The sequence below is a fragment of the Otolemur garnettii genome, unplaced genomic scaffold (genome assembly GCF_000181295.1).
Source record: "Otolemur garnettii isolate 467f Iridium unplaced genomic scaffold, OtoGar3 scaffold00010, whole genome shotgun sequence".
Lineage (NCBI taxonomy): Eukaryota > Metazoa > Chordata > Mammalia > Primates > Galagidae > Otolemur > Otolemur garnettii.
In genome coordinates, this window is record NW_003852405.1 from 16,849,389 (window position 1) to 16,871,316 (window position 21,928).

Genomic DNA, 21,928 nt, shown 5'->3' on the forward strand with positions numbered 1-21,928 from the left:
AATTTAAAACATAAAAAGGAGTAAAGAGGTGCAATGAAGACCAGTATACCAACCACCAAGACTCAGCAACTATCAAGAGATGGGTATATCTGTTTTATTGATTCTTTTTTTTTTTTTTCTCAAGACATAGTCTCACTCTGTTGCTCTGAGTAGAGTGTTGTGGCATCACAGCTCACAACAACCTCATACTCTTGGGCTTGAACAATCCTCTTGCCTCTGCCTCCCAAGTAGCTGGCACTATAGGTTTACACCACAACGCCCAGCTAGTTTTTATTTATTTATTTATTTTTAAGATGCTCGATTTAGCACTTTATTATTATTTTTTTTACATATACATGTGGTTATTTGGTTTCCACTTTTTGCCTTCACAAAATTAAAAAGGCTTAAAACTTAATAATGACAACAATGTTTAAGATAAGGACTAGAAACAAAAATCTCATAAAGAACAAACAAAGATAAATACGTTTTTGTATTTTTAGTAGAGATGGGGTTTCACTCCTACTCAGATGGGTCTCCAACTCCTGAGCTCAAGCGATCCACTCACCTCAGCCTCCCAAAGTGCTAGGATTACAGGTGTGAGCCACCACACTTGGCCTTGGATGTTCTTAATGCTTGTAGATGTTTATCCATGTCTGGGCATTGAAGAGTTACATATTCTAGTCTTTGAAGTCCTGATTTATTTGAACCTGCCCTTCTTAAGATGGCTTTCTAGGTATTCAAAGGGAATTGAGTGTTGTGATCTAAGTCTTTGGTCACTACAGCAATTGCAGCACTGAAGATGCCCCAAGCCTACTAATGCCATGACTCTTGCAGACTCCTAGTGGTACTGCCTTGGTGGACTTGGGTAAGATACAAGAGAATTCCCTGGATTACCAGGCAAACTCTCTCACTCTTCTCCCTCACTTACCATGCTTTGCTGTTGGAGTTGGAGGTGGAGTGATGTGGGCCCTCCCTTGTGGCCACCAGTACCAGGTCACACCTCAAGCCAGCCCAGTTGCATCCAAAGTCCATGGGGACTGTTGCCTGGATACTTCCGATGTTTATTCAAAGCCCAAGAGCTCTTTAGTCAGCAGGTAGTGAATGCTGACCAGAACAGGGTCCTTTCCTTCAGTGCCCCACATTTCCTGCTGGCCCACAGAGGGTCTAGAAATGCCATTAAGAACTAAGTAAGGCTCGGAATCAGGGCCTTTAGGTGTCTGCGTTGTACTTTATTTTATTGTGGCTGAGCTTGTACCTAAGTTCCAAAATAAAGTCCTGTAAATACTTCCCTCTCTCTTCTCTAAGCAGAAAAAGATTCTCCCTAAGTTGCACTGCTCAACATGGGGGAGGGATGACACAGGCCACTGGCTTGGCCACCACCACTGGGTCACAAGCACCACAAGTCCAGTGGCTCCAAGCCTACAGAGGCAGGAATTGCCCAAGGACTGCAGCCTTTGTGACCTGACCGCCTTACCCATTTGTTTCATGCTCCAGGCTGCTTTTTGTCGCCACTAGTGGGGTAGTGGGGCTAGTTTCAGGGTAGAAGATTCCCTCAGCTGGGCTGGTCTCAATGCTCCCTCTGTGGACACCAGCATTATTCTGCCCTGTGCTGTGTTCCCCTGTGATAAGGGCAGCCCTGAGTTCCAATGCAAAGTCCTCAGTTACTTTACTCTCCCTCCCTTGGGCACACGGTGATGGGAGGGAAGGTGTAGCCAGTGAAGGATTGTCTTTTCTGCCCCCTTCAGTGCTTTTTGTTACAATGTTAAAACCAGGTACTGTGATCGTTTACCTGATTTCTGGTTCTTCTGAAAGTGTTTCATAGCTCATAGCTCACAGTAACCCCCAACTCCTAGGTTCAAATCTCCTGCCTCAGCCTCCCAAGTAGTTGGGACTACAGGCCTACACCACCATGCCCAGCAAATTAAAAAAAAAAAACCACTTTTTTTTTCAAGGTCTCACTCTGTTGCCCAGGCTGGTCTCAAACTCCTGGCCTTAAGCGATCCTGCCTGGGTCTTTCAAATCACTGGGATTACAGGTATAAGCCACCATGCCTGGACCTTTTTGTCTTTTTTTTTTTTTTGCAGTTTTTGGCCGGGGCTGGGTTTGAACCCACCACCTCCAGCATAATGGGGTCCACACTCTACGCACTGAGCCACAGGTGGCACCCCCTTTTTGTCTTTTGATGAGACTTATGCAAAATAAAATTTGTCAGAATTCCTGTATTTATGACCTATGTTTATAGTATTACCCAGATTTCCAGAAATTGAAATGTGTTGTAATTTCTTTTCTTATTCTAAATAATCACTTTTATACTTTAAAATATGCAGCAGGGTGAGCCATACCATACATAACAATTACAATAGTATTTCTAATACTATTACCTTCCTGATATTTATTTTTATTTTGTTTTGAAAAAAAGGAAAATTTGGGCTACTTTTCAAATGAGCAAAGAGATTTATCTCCTTTTTTCCAGAGGAGATCAAATGGTAATTTAATGTATTTATTGACTGCTTAATGAGTTTTTTTTTTCTGCAGGAGTAAGGGAGAAATGATTGGTTATGATTTTCCTCTGGCCTTATTGTAGCATGAAACAAACAAACAAAAAAAGGCAGTAACTAGAGCCCTGCTGAGTGAATAAGGTTTATGACCAGATCACTTAATTTTTTTAGGTCAGATTAAGACAAATTTTATCTTAAGAAAGAAAAAAGTGGGCACTATAAAATGCCATTGAAATATTCCTCAAGCACACTTCACATATCATGATAAAGTGACCATACCACTTAGAGTGAAAACTATTGAGTTCTTCCTCAAAGGATAATTTTTATTTCAAAAATAGTTCCTATGTAGAAGGCATTTTCACCATTTTCTGAGCTAACTTGTAACCTTTGAATACAGTGATTAAGACTGTACTTCTTATTTATAGCATTCATAGGAATGTTATAACCTAATTATAGCCTTAGAATATGGGGACAGGGGAGGGAGAGGGAAGAGGAGGGGGGGGTGGATGGATGGAGGGAGGGTGATTGGAGGGGTCACCTCTATGGTTTATCCTACAAGGGTATAAGTGAATCTTTCTAAAAGCAGAGTATGACTGTCTTAACTCAATAACTAAGAAAATGACATGAAGGCTATGTTAACCAGTTTGATAAGAGTATTTCAAAATGTATATGAAAACACCACACTGTATCCTGTGATTGCATTAATGTACACAGCTATAATTTAATAAAAAAATCTTTAAAAAAAAAAAAGACTGTACTTCTTGGAGTAATGAATATATGTAGGCTGCCTGGAGGTCTAAGTAGGAATTAAATAACTTGGCATATATTGGATGCTTCAGGGCAAATTTCTTAAATCTCTTGTATGAAAGTACACTGAGTTCTGTCCAGCTATTTCCTAACTCTGGAAACATCAAGATTTGGGACTCTAAAAGCTGCCTGAAGTGCAGTAGTGAAGTCCTATTCCCTTAGTAAACCAACCTCATCAAAATCAAAAAGCTTAAAATGACCTCTGCAAAATCTTTTCAGTGTTGGTGGGATTGCATAGGACCCTCAGACCTATCGCATGCTCTCTGAAGTCTGTGTCACCATCACTATTCCTGTTTAAGAGGGCAGAAGTTTATTTCAAGGGCTCTGAAACTGGAAGTTTTACACACACTGAGAATTCTTCAATTCCTATCTTCCTTCCGTTTCAGACAACTTCAATTGCAGCCAATTCATCCAAATGCTTATGAATATTGTCCCAATCTAATTTCAATTTCTGGCTAATTTTTGTAAATTCCACCAAACCAGCTTCCATGGGTAGATGAAAATTACCTGTGGAAAACACCGCTCTGCAGTCTCCCTAAGGACGCTCTGTATAGGCACCCACAGCATTGGCTATGCTGATGAGTACAGTACTGGCAAAAAAAAATGGGGTGCTCATAATTTGGGATATAAGCAAGCATAAACTTAACTTCTACTCTGGTGAAGGGTCAACATACAGGCCTGGAAGCCTGTAAACTCCTGCCAAGTCCAGGTCACCATGTTCAGGGTGGTCGGGTGCTGCAAAGGGACCCCTGAAAAGAAGGCGTCTAGTTTAAAAGCACCAAGACGGGGGGACTGGGCACACACTCCTGGGAAATCAGGATCTGTGAGCACTTCCCTCAGGATGTCACTCGCTTCAGGATTTCATTCCAGGTATTCTTCTTGGAATAGGGGTCTTCTTGGGTCCCAAGCACTGGCTGCGTTAACAAAAGGAATTTCCCAGCCAAAGGGATCTGCGGATTTTGACTTGCGGAGAACACGGAAGGTAACTCGGCCACAGCACGGGCGATGGTGTCAAAGAAAGTGGAGTGTGGTGCCATGAGGAAGATGGGGACCTCCTCCCAGGTGTTTTTTTTCCCTTTCCCTTTCACCAAGAACCCAGTTAAAAAGATTGCTGCCTGAAGCAGGAGCTCTAGGGCTGGTTTCACCGCTTTTCCTCTCCAACTGTTGGCGGGCCTGCCCTGGTCAGCTCACGTTGGAGAAAGGGGAAGCAGGTCACTAGCCCTGGCACGAGCTCACACCCCTCCCACCCCCAAGATGATGATGATGCAGGCTCCCTGCTGCCAGAAGAGATTGGCCACCACCGGAGGGTAAAAGGACTTGATCGCCTCCAGGGCGATTCCACACTCTCTCACCTCCACCTTGGAGTCCAGAGCCACGAAGCCCACCTCCCTGTAGATGCAGGATATGGGTAGCCTGGATCTGGGGACAGCCTCTGGTGTACACGCCGCCCCCACTTTCAAATGCTTTTTCAGTTTGCACATAATTATAACTCTCAGAGGCAACTGTGGATAATGGGAAGGGATGTGTTACCTTTAAAATCAGAAAAACCAAAGATGGTAAATTTGGTAACAGGAGAATTAGAATCCTATCAACAGTCTTTTTTCTTCTTTTTTTTTTTTTGGCAAACATCTTGCTTTGGACATATATGCTTAATAAAATTATTCTCACATAACTTCTGAGATGTATATTATATACCTAGTGGGGATATACTAATCTGAATAGATGAATGTTAATTACAACTTATTAATTTAGGTGCCATTACTAGTAATGTTTACTTACTGTGATTTGTTTTGGTGGTAAGTCAAGTTCATCTATAATACTTTGCCTACACATTGATTTCGATGGAGACAATAATACTTCCCTATCTTGAGAGGCTTTATTGGCACCCTTGAGTCTTTATGTCTGTTACAAGTACTTTTCCATATCCATTGAAAATTAGAGTACATTCATTATGACGGACCAGACTTCCATGTCAGGTTTGATTTATAGTCTGAACATTAGTCTACAGGAATCTGTCCAAACTGACACAGCATCAACAATAAACCTTAAAAATCACCTTTGTCAGTAACAGGTTTTCATTAAAATAAGTCAGGATTTATTGTATCCATACCCACAGTCGGCAAGCTCTATTCCTTTGTTGCTGCCCATTGGAAATGATCTGGAGGGAAGCACAAAGTTGGAGTGAAGCTGGCTCGGTGCCTGTGGCTCAAGCGGCTAAGGTGCCAGCCACATACACCTGAGCGGGCAGGTTCGAATCCAGACCAGGCCCGCCAAACAACGACAGCTGTAACTAAAAAAAATAGCCAGGCAGGCTATTTGTGGCAGGTGCCTGTTGGGAGGCTGAGGCAGGAGAATTGCTTGATCCCAGAAGCTGGAGCTCAAGCAATTGGAAGTTGCTGTGAGCTCTGATGCCACAGCACTCTCCCCAGGGCCACAGCTTGAGGCTTGTCTAAAAAAACAAAAAAGAAAGTTGGCGTGAAACTTGCTGCTATACTTTGTAGCCTGTGTAACTCTGACAGTGCTCTATAGAATATTCCTGTTTGCTAATTCCTAATTTGAATTCCTTTTCCCATAATTAAAGGTCAAAGTTGCAGGTTTCTGAGAGATGTTTCTATCTATTGAAACACACCAGGTCACTGCTGAAACAGGAAGAGTGGAGGACACCAAAGTCTGTTAAATGGAGTGTGATATTCAGTAGAAAGATCATGGGCTTTACAGTTAGATGGATTTAGGTCACATCCTGGCACCAGCACTTACAATGGGGCATTGGCAAAGTTATTGGTTAAATCTCGTTTTTACACCTACAGATTGGCAACACTCCTACCTTTCAATGTTATATGAGGGGCCAATATAATGTATATAAAAAATTGCCCTTGTATTGTCAATACAAGTTGCTATGATACAATAACAAGAATTCTTAAGGACATTCCACTCTTCTGTCACTATCACTACTGTGTTTGATGAGGGAAGCATTCGTTTCACCATTGTAGAGCTTGTATGGAAATACACTGTCGTCTCTAAGGTGCTATTATTTGGCAATGTTACTGGCTGTCTCCCATGTCAAAGGAGAGACACCCAAGAGAACAAGTAGTAGTCCCTTGAGCTGGTATTGTTTTCTACACTGCAACTCTTCCCCAATCTTACTAGTAATGTTTGTTTCCACTTTTGAACCCTTATTTAACTGCATTACGAGTATACTTCCTAAGAGAAACTTTCACGTTGCCACGCCTTATATGTATAGGGTGGGCATAAAGTTTATGTACAATTTAAAATAGTTTAACATAGTGGTGGCTCATGCCTGTAATCCCAGCACTTTGGGAGGCCTAGGCGGGCGGATTGCCTGAGCTCAGAAGTTTGAGACCAGCCTGAGAAAGAGGGAGATCCCATCTCTAAAAAACAGCTGGGTGTTGTGGTGGGTGCCTAAGCCCAAGAGTTTGAGATTGCTGTGAGTTATGATGCCACGGCACTCTACCAACGGTAACAAAGTGAGACTCTGTATCAAAAAAAAATAATAGTTTAACATAGTAACTTGCACATAAACTTTATGTGTACCCTTTATATTTATGTGCGAGTGTGTGTGTGTGTATATATATATATATATTTTTTTTTTTTGAAGACAGAATCTCATTTTGTCACACTGGGGTTGAGTGCCATGGCATCATCGTAGCTCACAGCAACCTCAAACTCCTAGGCTCAAGTGATCCTCATGCCTTGGCCTCCAAGTAGCTGAGACTACAGGCTCCTGCCACAAACACTCAGTTTGTCTAATTTTGGTAGTGATGGGATCTTGCTCTTGCTCAGGTTGGTCTCGAACTCCTGAGTTTAGGCAAAACACCTGAGCCTCGGCCTCCCAGAGCAGTAGGATTATAGGGGTGAGGCCCAACATATCAGTTTTAAAAAACACCTTAATGTTCCTAGTATAAATGGTAATTACGGTCAATTTGAAGTATGCACATTTATGTAGTTATATTTGCCTTCAAGCTGATAGATATACTATAAATCCAATAGTTGCGATGCTAAAATTTTTAATGATTATAAAATAGTAAAAAAAAAGTAAAAATAACTTTTGAACAATGAAATGAAAATTTATACCATCGCAGGTTTGTCTTTTAATATGGCACAACTAATCTTTAATATACATTTGTAAAAGGCACCATATGTCAACAGAGTAAAGAAAGCAAGAAACCAAAACTGAGCCATTTTCCCCAATTTCCTTCGCATACAAGTATATATACATTTTAAGGCAAATGCTTTTCTGTGCAAAAATACAACAGAAGAAAATCAACATTATATGTTCACACATTCTAAGATTTTTTTCCCCATACCATTTGTTAGGATATTTATGATAAAGCATATTAAAACAGGTTTTTCCTGATGTAATGTAAAGAAGTTGATGAACAATTTTTAAAAATCATTTAGAGATTTCATTACAGACCCCTCACAAAAGATAAAGAAAAGTCATTCTTTTTTCCTTGTTTCTTCTTTTAGAAATGTCCATATCAATTTGTTCACTATGTCAGGTTGGTCTTGCTGAAGCCAATGACTGGCTTCTGACAAAATAGTTAGCCTGAAATAGTTTTTAACATAAATCTTTGTGACTTCAGCCATCTCTACTTCCATAAATGCGTCTTTTTCTCCCCATAGTAGCAGTGTTGGAGTGGTCACCATGTGGTGTTTGAGAGGCAGGCAGCTATAAAACAAAACACAGGACCTTGAGAGTCATCGTGTAATGGGCAAGTTCCCATTCCCATTCTGTCTCCCAGCTCCACCCCCCCCCCAGGGTTGATTCTGAGAAAAGGCTTCAGAATAAGGAAGCACAGAAAGTTCCGAAGTTCACAAAAAAACCCCTAGTCCCTGGTGAACAAACAATAGTGGGAAACCTACCTAAGCTGTGTTACCCAAGCAGTATTCCATTGTTACCCAGGCTGTAACCCTGCCCCGAGCTAACCACAACTTTTCGCTTCTGCACTGGCCTGCTTGCTTAACTACACAAAAAGAGTATAAAAGATGACCTGCTCTCTACTTCAAGGCAGACTGCCTCTCAGGGCAGCAGTCCCCTGCACAGGTGTAATAAATCACCAATTAATTACTTCTAAGTGGGGTCTGAGTCTATCTTTTCAGGGCAGGACAGGTACAACAATTGCAAAAGTTAAAGTAACTTTTTTCTATAATGTTCCGCTAAGCCTTCTCAAAGGGGGCAATAGTGCCTCCAAACAGGCAAAAACTGGTTCTTGGGAAGGTAAAAGAAATCTTAGTCTTAATGTATATAAAGCATGGCTATACAGATAGTATAAAAACGGATATTAAAATTTCATGGGGTGGGAGTGATTAGGAAAAAATGTCTAAAAAGGCTTCTTAGGGAAATAATGAAGAAATGGTTGAGAAATACTGCATTAGGCAATCAACCTGTACAATAAAAAAAATTAAAGGCTATTTAAGAAAAGATCTAATAAAATTTTAAATTGAGTGAGCTTAGCAAAATGTATAATGAAGGCTATAAATTAAATAAGGAATTCATCACTATGAGGAATACTTTTCTTTAAAAGGATACCAGATTTTTTGAATTGGTGTGATGAAAGACCGCTTTATGCTGTGTTACCGTTTAAATATATTTTAAATTGGCCAGGTACGGTGGCTCATGCCTGTAATCCTAGCACTTTGGGAGGCTGAGATGGGCAGATTGCTTGAGCCCAGGAGTTCAAGACCAGCCTCAGCAAAAGCAAGACCCTGTCTCTAGAAATAGCTGGGAGTTGTGGCAGGCACCTGTAGTCCCAGGTACTTGGGAAGCTGAGACCAGAGAATCACTTGAGCCTAGGAGTTTGAGGTTACTGTGAGCTATGATGCTATGACATTCTACAGAGGGCAACCTAGTGAGACTCTGTCTTTTTTTTTTTTTTTTTTTTTGAGACATAGCCTCAAGCTGTCACCCTGGATAGAGTACCGTGGCATCATAGCTCACAGCAACCTCCAGCTCCTGGGTTTAAGCGATTCCCCTGCCTCTGCCTCCCAAGTAGCTGGGACTACAGGTGCCCACCACAATGCCCAGCTATTTTTTGGTTGCAGTCATCAATGTTGTTTGGTGAGCCCAGGCTGGATTCAAACCTACCAGCTCAGGTGTATGTGGCTGGCACTTTATCTACTTGAGCCACAGGTGCTGAGCAGTGAGACTCTGTCTTAAAATAAATTTTTTTTTAATTGTTCTTAGGTAATATATGTATTATATATGAAAATTGGAGCTAAAAAAATCAGAAAACATATATGAACTAAGTTTTAATATTATGTATACTATATTTATTTTCCAAGAATGTTCTTTTTAAAACATAAAGTGTGGTTTTTTTTTTTTGATTGGTTTTGTTTTGAGACAGGGCCTTGCTTGTTGCCCAGGCTAGACTCCAGTGGTGACATCATAGCTTACTGTAACTTCAAGTCCTGGGCTCAAGTGATCCTCCCACCTTAGCCTCCCAAGTAACTGGAACAATGAGAGCAGGTCACCAAGCTTGGCTAATTTTTCAAAATTTGTTTGGTAGAGTCAGGATCTTGCTATGTTGCTCAGGCTTAAGACATAAAGTTTTTACTGTGTATTTTCTTAAATACAGAAAAATATAAAAATAAAATCATGGGCTGGGTATGGTGGCTAATACCTGCAATCTCAGTAATCTTAGGAGGCCAATGTAGGAGGATTGCTTGACCCAAGAGTTTGAGTTTGCAGCAAGCTATGATGACACTACCACACTCTTGGCTTGGGTTTGGTGACTCATGCCTAAAATCCCAGCACTTTGGGAGGCTGGAGTAGGTGGATTGCTTGAACTCAGACGTTCCAGACCAGCCAAAATAAAAGGCTTGGTGCCTGTGGCTCAAACAGCTAAGGTGCCAGCCACATACACCTGAGCTGGTGGGTTTGAATCCAGCCCAGGACTGCCAAATGACAATGATGGCTGCAACCAAAAAATAAAATAAAATATAATAGCCGGGCATTGTGGCAGGTGCCTGTAGTCCCAGCTACTTGGGAGGTGGAGGTAGGAGAATCACTTGAGCCCAGGAGTTGGAGGTTGCTGCGAGCTGTGATGCCATGACACCCTACCCAGGGCGACAGCTTGAGGCCCTGTCTTAAAAAAAAAAAAATCATTCCATCATCAAAAAATAATGTTTTGGTCATATTCTATGCATTTTCTTTTCTTTTTTTCTTTTTTTTAGACAGAGTCGCACTTTGTAATCCTAGGTAGAGTGCAGTGGCCTCATAGCTCATAGCAACCTCAAACTCCTGGGCTCAAGCCATTCTCTTGCCTCAGCCTCCCAAATAGTTGAGATTACAGGTGCCCGCCACCACGCCTGGCTAGTTTTAGAGATAGGGTCTCATCTCTGTTTTGCTTAGGCTGGTCTGGAATGTTTGAGTTCAAGTAATCCACCTACTCCAGCCTCCCAGAGTGTTGGGATTATAGGCATGAGCCACCAAACCTAGCCTCTTGGTTTAACTTTTTAATACATGCTGAATTCAGTTTGATAATATTATATTTTGAATTTGTGGATATATACTTATAACTTAAATTGACCTGTAATTTGCCTGTCTTATACAATTCTTGTCTTGTTTGATATGAAAGTTATATTATCTCATAAAATGAGCTAAATACTTCTTTTAGTAATGTCTAAAATAGTGGGCTTTTCTGTGGTAGAACTTACCAGAAGAATCAACTAGGCTTATGTGTAAGGGTGTGTATTTGTGTGTCAATGTGTGCTTTTGCTTTAAATTAATACTCCTATTTGGTCTATTTGGTTTTCTAAGTTCTTCATGAGTCATTTTTAGATGTTGTGTTTTTCTCAAAAAGTACCCATTTTGTCAAAATTCTAAATTTATTTAGCTAAAATCTTACATTTTAACATCTGTTATATTTGTAGTTATGTTCACTGTTTCCTGGTTTCTAATATTATTTATCTTTTTTTTTTCTTTTGAGACTGAGTCTTGCTCTGTGGTTAGAATGCAGTGGCCGCATTATAGCTCACTGCAACTCCTGGGCTCAAGTGATCCTCCTGCCTCAGCTTTTCAAGTACCTGGGACTAAAGACACGCACCAGCCTGCATGCCTAATTTCTCTATTTTTTGTAGAGATAGGTCTGTCTCGTATGCAGGCTGGTGTTGAACTACTGGCCTGGGCCTCCCAAATTTGGTGCCAGGATCATAGGTGGGTCTATCTATCTTAATAGCCTTCAAAGAATCTGGTTCTGGTTTTATCACTTGCCTCTACTGTGTCTTTGTTCCTCTTGTATTCATTTCTGCTTTTTATCTATTTTAAATTATCTTCCTCCTAATTTATTTTTGTTTACATGTTATTCTGTTTCCAACTTCTTGAACTGAACTCTTAGCTCACTAATTTTCAATTCGCTTTTCTAATGTAAGCATTGTGTATTTCTTCCTAAGTATTGTTTTTAACTGTATGTCACATGTTTTGTTTGTGTTTTAATGATAGTCATTAATTTGTTTATTGAACAAATGCTTGTCTAAGTTTCCAGTCCTCAGCTAGGATATGTTAACTCTTCCCATAGCACCAGGTTTGAGTTTTTAAGGAAAAAACTATTTTGATAAATACAGTCAAGGATGGATCAGCACCGGTTGCTCAGCAGCTAGGGCGCCAGCCACATACTCTGGAGCTGATGGGTTTGAATCCAGCCCAGGCCCGCCAAACAACAATGACACCTACAACCAAAAAACAGCCGGGTGTTGTGGCAGGCACCTGTAGTCCCAGGTACTCAGGAGGCTGAGGCAAGAGAATCGCTTAAGCCCAAGAGTTTGAGGTTGCTGTGAGCTGTACCACCATGCCATTCCATCAGGGGAGACATAGTGATACTCTGTCTCAAAAAGAAAAAAAATACAATCAAGGATATTAAATCTTTCTTTATGATATATCTATATTGGATAGGGTCAGTGGTCAGCAATAGTGGATTTGAGAAATGAATAACCTTGCACATGTTTTGAAACCATCATTTTTCCCTATGTTTTCACTAATTTTTTTTTTTTTTTTTTTTTTAAGGAAATGAGGTCTCACTCTGTTACCCAGGCTGGAGCGCACTGGCCTGAACATGCACTCTTTTTTTTTTTTTTAATTTATTTTTTGAGACAGAGCCTCAAGCTTTCCCCGTGGGTAGAGTGCCATGGCATTACAGCTCACAGCAACCTCCAACTCCTGGGCTCAAGCGAGTCTCTTGCCTCTGCCTCCCAAGTAGCTGGGACCACAGGCGCCCGCCACAACGCCCGGCTATTTTTTGGTTGCAGCCATCATTGTTGTTTGGCGGGTCCGGGCTGGGGATTCGAACCCGCCACCTTAGGTGTACGTGGCTGGCGCCTTAGCCGGTTGAGCTATAGGCGCCGAGCCAACATGCACTCTTGAGACTGGCCTCACTGCAGTCTCAACTCCTGGGCTCAGTGATTATCTTGCCTCAGTCTCTGGAGCAACTGGGATCCTGGGTATGCCACCACACCCAGCTATTGTTGTGATTTTATTTTTAATCCATGAGTTATTTATAAGTATTTTTCAAATTTCTGAATATATCAAGTTTTCTAAGAAAGCTGTTGTTGTTAATTTCCAATGGTAATGTGTTCAGAGAAGATAATACATTAGCACTTTTTTTTTGTAATGGTGAAGACTTGCTTTGTAGTCCTTTATGTAAATAGTTTTTGTAAACACTCTTTATGAAATTGAAAACAATGTGTGTTTTTTAATCGCTGGGTGCAGAATTCTAGAATTGTTCATCAGATCAAAGATATCAATAGAGTTTTTCATATCTTCTATATCCTTATCATTTTTTTCTGCTTAACTGATCAGCTTCCAAGAGAGGTGGGTTAGGATTCTCCTACAGTCATTGTGGATTTGTCCATTTTTCCCTTTAAGTTTGTGAATTTTTGCTTTATTATTTGATGCTTCATTATAGGTTTAGATTTATCTTTTGGCAATGAAGGTTTTAGAGGTAGTCTTATTCCTAGTTTACCCAGGTTCCTTAGTTCCTAAGTTTGGAGAGTTCTGGGATGAGGCTATAGTCCCAAGGAAGCTCAGAGTAGTGAATGAGGGCTATCTTCCCGCCTGTGTATAATGTAATAATATACCTGTGTGTAATGTATAATATACCTGTGTGTAATGTATAATATACCTATTTGTAGGGTTAATATATGTCACATAGCTCTTTTTAATGGTGTACTTGGCGTTGCTTACCTATGAAAAGCTGTTCATGGCTCAGCACCCATAGCAGTGGTTGTGGCGCCAGCCACATACACCCAGGCTGGCAGGTTCGAACGCAGCCTGGGCCGGCTAAACAAGGACAACTGCAACAAAAAGTAGCCAGGTGGGCGTCTATAGTCCCAGCTACTTGGGAGGCTGAGGCAGGAGAATTACAATACCTGCCAGTTTTTCTCTTAAGTATTTCTTAAATCCATTCACTTTCAGTTGGGTGTGATGGTTCATCCAGTTACTTGAGAGGCTGAAGAAGGATTTCTTGAAGCCAGAGTTTGAGGCCAGCCTAGGCAATGTAATAAGACCTCATCTCTTAAAAAAAAAGAAACCTACCCACTTTCCCCATCTCTGCTGTTTTCAAGCTATTATCATCTGTAGCCTGGATTGCTGCAGTTTCGTAACATTTGTTCAAATCTCCTCCAATATATTCTCCAGCCTGAGTGACTTATCCAAATATACATTGCACTGATTTTTCTTTTCTTCTTGAAACTCACATTCTTTGGCCTCAACTCTGTGGCTGGGCTCTGCATGGCCAGCTGCTGTCTACCTCATGAACCCATCCAAATTTCACGCTCTTCTCTTCACCCTGACTTCCTGGGCTCCCATCACACTGGCTTTAATTCTGCTGCTTGAAGCCCCAATTCTCCATCTCCCCATACAGCTGTGGCATTGCTGTTCCCTTCTTCTGGAAAGCTAGGCCTCTGGTCCTCATTTTTGCCTATCAATATCTATCTCTCTTTTTTTTTTTTCTTTTTGAAGTTTTTGACTAGGGCTGGGTTTGAACCCGCCACCTCCAGCATATGGGGCCAGCGCCCTACTCTCTGAGCCACAGGCACCACCCCATCAATATCTATCTCATCTTTCACTTCTTTGTTCATCATTTCCTCAGTTCTCATCACTTTATTTTAAAGCATTTCTATTAGTTTACACCTGTTCACTCATTACTGTGGTTATTTGCTAAATATCTGTTTACTAGACAACAAGTTTTGTGAAATCAGGAACTTTGTCTAGCTTTTTCTTATTACTGTGTCCTGAGTACTAACATAGCCTAGAACATAGAAAGTGCTTACTAAATATTTCTTGAAAAAATAAATGATCATTAAAAATATGACTAAAAAAAAAAACCCCTAAAAATATACATCTACTGAAAACAATACAAAGGAAGAGAATAAGTGTCTAGAGCTAGGGATAAAACAAGTGTCAGTTATATGGGTGATCCTTTATATTAGTCTCTTTGCTTTTCCGGATATTTGAAATTGTCCATAATAAAGATTATGCAACTTACTAAACAGATGAAAATACTTTCAGTCTTTGAATAAGTGGTGAACTTAATCTTAAAATAAAATATTGTCTCCTTAGGACAAGATTGAAATATTTTCCTTAAATAGAAAGAGGTTATACTGACCTGAAGATATTTCGGTAATGGTTAATGGGACCACATAATGCTCCGGGCTGAGAAAAGACATAAACATAAGCTTCAAGATCTTCGGTTGTTAACTGACGTCCTTTTCTTCCAATGCCAGTGCTATGACTGGTAAACAGCTGTTTCAAAGCCTAATTTAGTGAAAAGAGAATAATTAAAACTTTTTATTTAGCTAATAACAAACTAAATCTTTGGCTGTTGAGAGGGGATGGTGGTCATTGTGCAGTGACAACTCTAGCCAAGTTGGGGACCTCATTTACAAACTTACACATTAAATACATTTCTGTGTTCTTGGCTTTACTTTTGAGAGTTTTCCTTCCTAATCCCCCGTGCCCACGTCACCCTTATGAGAAGCATCCTGTCTTTTTGGTGTCTAGTCATATAAGTTTTAACATTTTTTCTTTATTTTTCAGTTTTATTTCTTTTTTTTTTTTTTTTGTTTGAGACAGAGCCTCAAGCTGTCCCCCTGGGTAGAGTGCCATGGCATTACAGCTCACAGCAACCTCCAACTCCTGGGCTCAAGCGAGTCTCCTGCCTCCGCCTCCCAAGTAGCTGGGACCACAGGTGCCCGCCACAACGCCCGGCTATTTTTTGGTTGCAGGTGTCATTGTTGTTTTGGCGGGTCCGGGCTGGGGATTCGAACCCGCCACCTTAGGTGTACGTGGCTGCTGCCTTAGCCGGTTGAGCTATAGGTGCTGAGCCAGTTTTATTTCTTACAAATGGACTTTAATTAAAAATATTTTTCATTGATAATAATAATACATTATTGATTTGGCTTACCTTGAAATCATTTATTGAGAACATAAATTCCGGGAACCGTGGTATTTGGAAGAAGTAGTAATAGCTGGATTTGAATAGTTGGGCAGGGTGTCGTAAAATATATTCTGCAATTAAAATGCCACATTAGACTTTATCCAAGGGGTATCAATTACTTACTAGTGAAGAACTTCTTTTTTTTTTTTTTTGAGACAGAGTCTCACTCTATCACCCAGGCTAGAGTGTAGTGGCATCATCATAGCTCACAGCAACCTGGAACTACTAGGCTCAAGAGATCCTCTTGCCTCAGCCTCCCGAGTAGCTAGCTGGGACTACAGGTGCATACTACCACACTTGGCTAATTTTTTTCTATTTTTAGTAGAAACAGCGTTCTCACTCTTGCTCAGGCTGGTCTAGAACTTCTGACTTCAAGCAATTCTCCTGCCTCAACCTCCCAGAGTGCTAGGATTATAGGTTTGAGTCCCCAGGCCTGGCCAGAACTTCTTTTTAGGTCAATTTCACTTTAAGATGATCCCATAAAAGAATTCATAAGTGAGGTTTATTTGGAACAATTTCCATGTTCTTATATTTTATTATGGTATTTCTGGTATCTGAAAAATTTATAGCACTTTAGATAAAAACAAAATTCCATTTTATGATGTCTTAACTCAGAAGGAAACAGGAAGTCCAAACAACATGCTTTTCCTCCAAGGTCATTATCAGTGACCTAACACTTTTTCCAGGAATACATAGTGATGTAATTTTCTGTTGCTCAAAAGATTTTCCTTACAGGCTGATTAAAATTGAACACCTATTCATTTGGCCTCAGGGGATTTAGCAGTGAAAAGGTTCCTACAAATGAGGGGCTGACACACTAAGTAACAAAGACTTAAGATCACTGTAGGCTCGGCGTCTGTAGCTTAGTGGTTAGGGCACTGGCCACTTACACCAGGGCTGGAGGGTTTAAACCTGGCCTGGGCCTGCTAAACAAACAAACAACAGCAACAACAAAAACAAAAAATAGCTGGATGTTGTGGGAGGCACCTTTAGTCCCAGCTGCTAGGGAGGCTGAGGCAAGAGAATCGCTTCAGCCCAAGAGTTTGAAGTTGCTGTGAGTTATGATGTTACGGAACTCTACAGAGGGAGACAAAGTGAGACTCTGTCACAAAAAAAAAAAAGAGAGAGAGAGAGAGAGAGAGAGAGAGATCACTGTAGAGAGCAATAGTACCATAAAGAAAATAAAATGGCTCAGCACCCTTAGCACAGTGGTTACGGCGCCAGCCACAGGTACTGAGGCTGGTGGGTTCAAACCCGGCTCAGGCCTGCTAAACAGCAATGACAACTGCAACAAAAAAATAGTCAGGCGTTGTGGCGGGCGCTTGTAGTCCCAGCTACTTGGGAGGTTGAGGCAAGAGAATCATTTAAGCCTAAGAGTTTGGTTGCTATGAGCTGTGATGCCATGGCAGTCTACCGAGGGCAACATAGTGAGACTCTGTCTCAAAAAAAAAAGAAAAGAAAAGAAAACAAGGTAATCTAATTGAGAATGATGGTGGAGTGGGGTGGTGGAGGGACTATTATGTAAGAGGTCCTCAGAGAAGGCTCTCGAGGTCATGATATGTACCCTGAGTCTTGAATGATAAGAGGGAGTCAGCCATGCAAAGATTTAGGAAGAGCATCTAGGAATAGCAAGTACACCTGGGCTTAGCATGTCCAAGAAGCAGAAGGCAGGTCAGTGTGGCAGGTGTATAGTGACTGAGAAGATGGTGTAAAGAGGCCAGGTTCAGTAACTCACATCTATAAATTCAGCACTTTTGGAGGTCAAGATGGAGGAATGTTTGAACCCAGGAGCTTGAGACCAGCCTGGGCAACACAGCAAGAATCCCACCTCTGCCAAAAAATTTAAAAACTTAGCTGAGCATGGTAGTGTGCACCAATAGTCTCAGCTACTCAGGAGGCTAAGGCAGGAGGATCACTTGAGCCCAGGAGTCTGAAGGTACAAAGAGCTAAGATGACACCATTGTACTCTAGCCTGCATGACACAGTGAGAACTTGTCTCAAAAGAAAAAAAATGTGTTCACCCCTGCTCTGAGAAATATCAATACAACTAAGAGTGCTGGGGCCCAGGAGTTCGAGGCTGCAGTGAGCTGTCATCACGTCACTACACTCCAAGCCTGGGCAACAGAGCAAGATCCTATCTCTACAACAAACAATTCAAAAAATACAATTAATGGAAAAATACAGACTTGTTACTTGAAAATCACATATTGATAGAGACCTGACAGTGTTGAAAGTATTATTGATAGAACAGTTACAGAACATTCCAAGTTTTTGTTTCTTTTCCTGACAGCACCAATTATAACTTGTCCATGTAGCACCACCACCAAAATAACACTTACTATGGGGTTCTGATCAGCTGAACAAGCATGGAGTATGACTTGTGTTGCCTAATTCAACTGAGAAAAAGATAATGAACCCCAGTACATTTGTATCCTAAGTATGTATCCTATTGTACTCCACAGTAATAAGTCAACTGGATGTGTATGTAAAACACAACTCTTACACTTATATACTTACTCATACACTTATATATTTATGTAGTCAAGGTCCCTTTCTTCTTTACCTGTTTAATTTTGAGGAAGAAATAGAAATATAGTGTCCTGAATTTTTGTTTCCTTGAGGGCTGCTGTGGGTAGAAGCTGTACTTGAACCTCAGAAAACTTAAAAGGGTAATTACAAAAGATAAAATTATGATTGTGCCAAAACCAGATAAAAATTTCCCTAGCCATGGTTCACAGGTCTTTAATCACTGTTAAATTTTTAAGCATTCCCTTTAAGATAGAGGTTCATCCAAGTGTAGTCCATGTGACACTTTGGGGATCCCCAAGGCCCTTTTAAGGCATACAGCTGGTCCAAGCTATTTCGTAACAATACTAAGTTATTCTTTGCTTTTTTTCTCATTATGTTGATATTTGCACTGATGGTACAAAAGCAACAATGGATAAAATCACAGCTGCTTTAGCACAAATCAAGGTAGCGGCACTAAATAATACTAGTCGTCATTATATTCTTCACCACCACACACTTGCAGCAAATAAATTAATTAAGTGCCAGTTTCATTTAACAATGGCCTTGATGAAATAGCAAAAATTATTAATTGCATTAAATCTCAACCTTTGGCTCGGCGCCTGTGGCTCAAGCGGCTAAGGCGCCAGCCACATACACCTAAGGTGGCAGGTTCGAATCGAGCCCGCCAAACAACGATGGCTGCAACCAAAAAATAGCCGGGCGTTGTGGCGGGCGCCTGTAGTCCCAGCTACTTGGGAGGCTGAGGCAGGAGACTCGCTTGAGCCCAGGAGTTGGAGGTTGCTGTGAGTGTGATGCCACAGCACTCTACCCAGGAGGACAGCTTGAGGCTCCGTCTCAAAAAAAAAAAAAAAAAAAAATCTCAACCTTTGAGCATCTCTTTTTAACATTCTGAGTGATGAAATAGAAGGCACACAGACAGCAGTTCTGCTCCCACCCAGACACGATGGTTGTCTCAAGGAAAAGTACTTCTGCAATTGCTTGACTTGATGAGTTGACTTAGCTGGGTTTTTTATGCAACACCATTTTTATTTGAAAGACATGGGTCATCAGTTAGACATGGGTATTTGGCAGACAATCTCTTGAAAATGAACAAAGTGAGCCTGTCACTTCAGGGAAAACAATCCACAATATTTGTTGCCATTGATAAAATCCAGACTTTCAAATTAATTATTAGAATTTTGGAAAACTTATATTTGCGATTGTGAGCTTGCCAGCTTTGCAATACTTTTCTGACAGATTGGGGTGATACTAATGAATGTGATTTTTTGATATGTATCATAAAATGTGTCACCTTATGGCAGATCTGCATCACTCAGGGAACCACTGTCTTCGAAAAGAAGACAGTGTAAACCACTGTCTACAAAATCATGCAAGGATAAAAGATCCATTCAAAGTGCCTGGGAGACTAATGGGTTTTAATGTTACAGCATACAAATTGTTCATTTTTATGTTATCACATTCCATGTTGTTATTAACCTTTAAGAAATAATGAATTTTTAAGTTTGGCATAGTATTAAGGAAGAAAATCCATACTCAGATGAAAAGGTTATTAAAATATTCATCCCTTTTCCAATTAAAATTTGTATGAGGCCAGATTTCTTCATATACTTCAATTCAAACAACATATTGCAACAGACTGAATGCAGGACCGATATGAGAATCCAGCTATCTTCTATTAATCCAAAAATTGAAGAGATTTGCAAAAATGTTAAATAATGATACTCTTTTCACTAACATTTGCTTTTGAAAGATATAGTTTTCATTAAAATAAGTTATTTGCCTGGGCATGGTGGCTCATGCCTATAATCTTAGCATTCTGGGAGGCAGAGGCAGGTGGATTGTTTGAGATCAGGAGCTCCAGACCAGCCTGAGCAATAGTGAGACCCCCATCTCTACTAAAAATAGAAAAATTGAGGCAAGAGGCTCACTTGAGCCCAAGAACTTGAACCTGTGAGCTATAATGCCACGGCACTCTTGTTAGGGTGCTAGAGTGACTATCTTTTTTAACTATCTCAAAAAAAACACAAAAAAAAACCAACAACAAGAAGAAATTTATGGGCTTAGCGCCGATAGCTCAGTGGCTAGGGCATCAGCCACATCCACAGGGACTAGCTGGTTTGAACCTGGCCTGGGGCCTGCCAAGCAACAACAACTACAACAACAACAACAACAACAACAACAAAACAACAAAAATAGGCTCGCTGCCCGTAGCACAGGGATTATGGTGCCAGTCACATGCACCAAGGCTGCTGGGTTCAGCCTGGCCTGGGCCAGCTAAACAACAATGACAACTGCAACAAAAAAAAAGCCATGTGTTGTGGCAGATGCCTGTAGTCCTAGCCACTTGGGAGGCTGAGGCAAGAGAATCGCTTAAACCTAAGAGTTTGAGGTTGCTGTGAGCTGTGATGCAATGGTACTCTACCAAGGGTGACATAGTAAGACTCTGTCTCCAAAACAAAACAAAAATAATAGCCAGGCATTGTGGTGGCTGCCTATAGTCCCAGCTACTTGGGAGGCTGAGGCAAGAGAATGGCTTAAGCCCGAGAATTTAAGGAGCTATGATGCCACGTCACTCTATGAGGTTGGCATAGTGAGACTCTGTCTCAGAAAAAAAAAAAAAAATTATGTTAATGTGTAATGGGGCTTTAAAAAATGAATTAATATATACTTAAAATTTTTTTTGTTTTAATTTTCAATAAAGTGAATATTTATAGATATAACTCATATAAATAAAAGCTCAACGGGGTCTTTAATCATTTTAAAAGTAGAAAGAAGTCTTGAGACCCAAAATTTGAGAACTTCTGGTTTAAAGAGCACTGCTATTTCTGACAGCCAAAGCATCAGGCAAGAGGTGAATTTATTTCTAGGCTGTCAGGATTCATTACCGTCAAAGTAGTATCACTGCATTTTCCCCTTTACCCCTTCCCAAGTTAACAATAAAATATTTTGAAAAAAGGAATAAAATCATGAAAGGAAATATGAAGCTACATTTTCTTAGACTCCTTGGCAAGATTTTAAACCAAGGTAGCTGAGATTGTGATGCACTCCCATGGTTTAGTCGTCTAACATTTAAAAGATTATGTTAACCACATTTTGCTGTTTTTAATCTACAATGTCAGCGACAATAGTGAATTTTCAGACTAGAAGTTTTAATGAAAATTTCAACTTACCTGTAAATACATTTGGATGAGGGAAATTAATAACAATAAGCCTCATCACCATTTCTGGATAACAGATGGCAATGAACCAAGCAATCATGCCTCCCCAGTCATGGCCAATCAGAACACATTTGCTATAACCTGTAATCAAATAAATGTTGACATCATGAATGAGTTACCTCACATAAAATAGCTAAACTTCTGAAACTACTCTTTCCCCTATCCTATCTTAATTATGCACTTTGTACAGATACATTGAGTTCAGTGGTGTCAAAACTTGAGTCATTGAGATAGTTCCACTCCAGACCTACAGATTGAGACTATCTCCCAGGAATATATTTTTTGTTAAATCTGAATTAACCAGCTGACCTCTGGTTCCACGAACCTGAGTCTGGAAACAGTGGTAAAGGCTGCACATAACTAGGTCATAAATTAGATTATTCGGGTTATTTTTTGAATGCTGAGAAATTTTTAGTTATAGTAAAATCATAAATGCCTCTTCCAT

At 40.5% G+C, this 21,928-nt stretch overlaps 1 protein-coding gene across 1 annotated transcript in view; it reads right to left on the minus strand.

Annotated features, from left to right (window-relative positions):
* Positions 1-7,299: 7,299 nt before the first annotated feature.
* EPHX4 (epoxide hydrolase 4) overlaps positions 7,300-21,928 on the minus strand; it is a 34,059-nt gene continuing 19,430 nt past the window's right edge. Inside the window, exons 4-7 of the mRNA XM_003784162.1 lie at positions 21,436-21,564; positions 15,704-15,807; positions 14,906-15,054; positions 7,300-7,974 (exon numbers count right to left, since the gene is read on the minus strand). Coding sequence (XP_003784210.1) covers positions 7,743-7,974; positions 14,906-15,054; positions 15,704-15,807; positions 21,436-21,564 — 614 coding nt within the window. The 3' untranslated portion in view covers positions 7,300-7,742. The remainder of the gene's footprint in view (positions 7,975-14,905; positions 15,055-15,703; positions 15,808-21,435; positions 21,565-21,928) is intronic.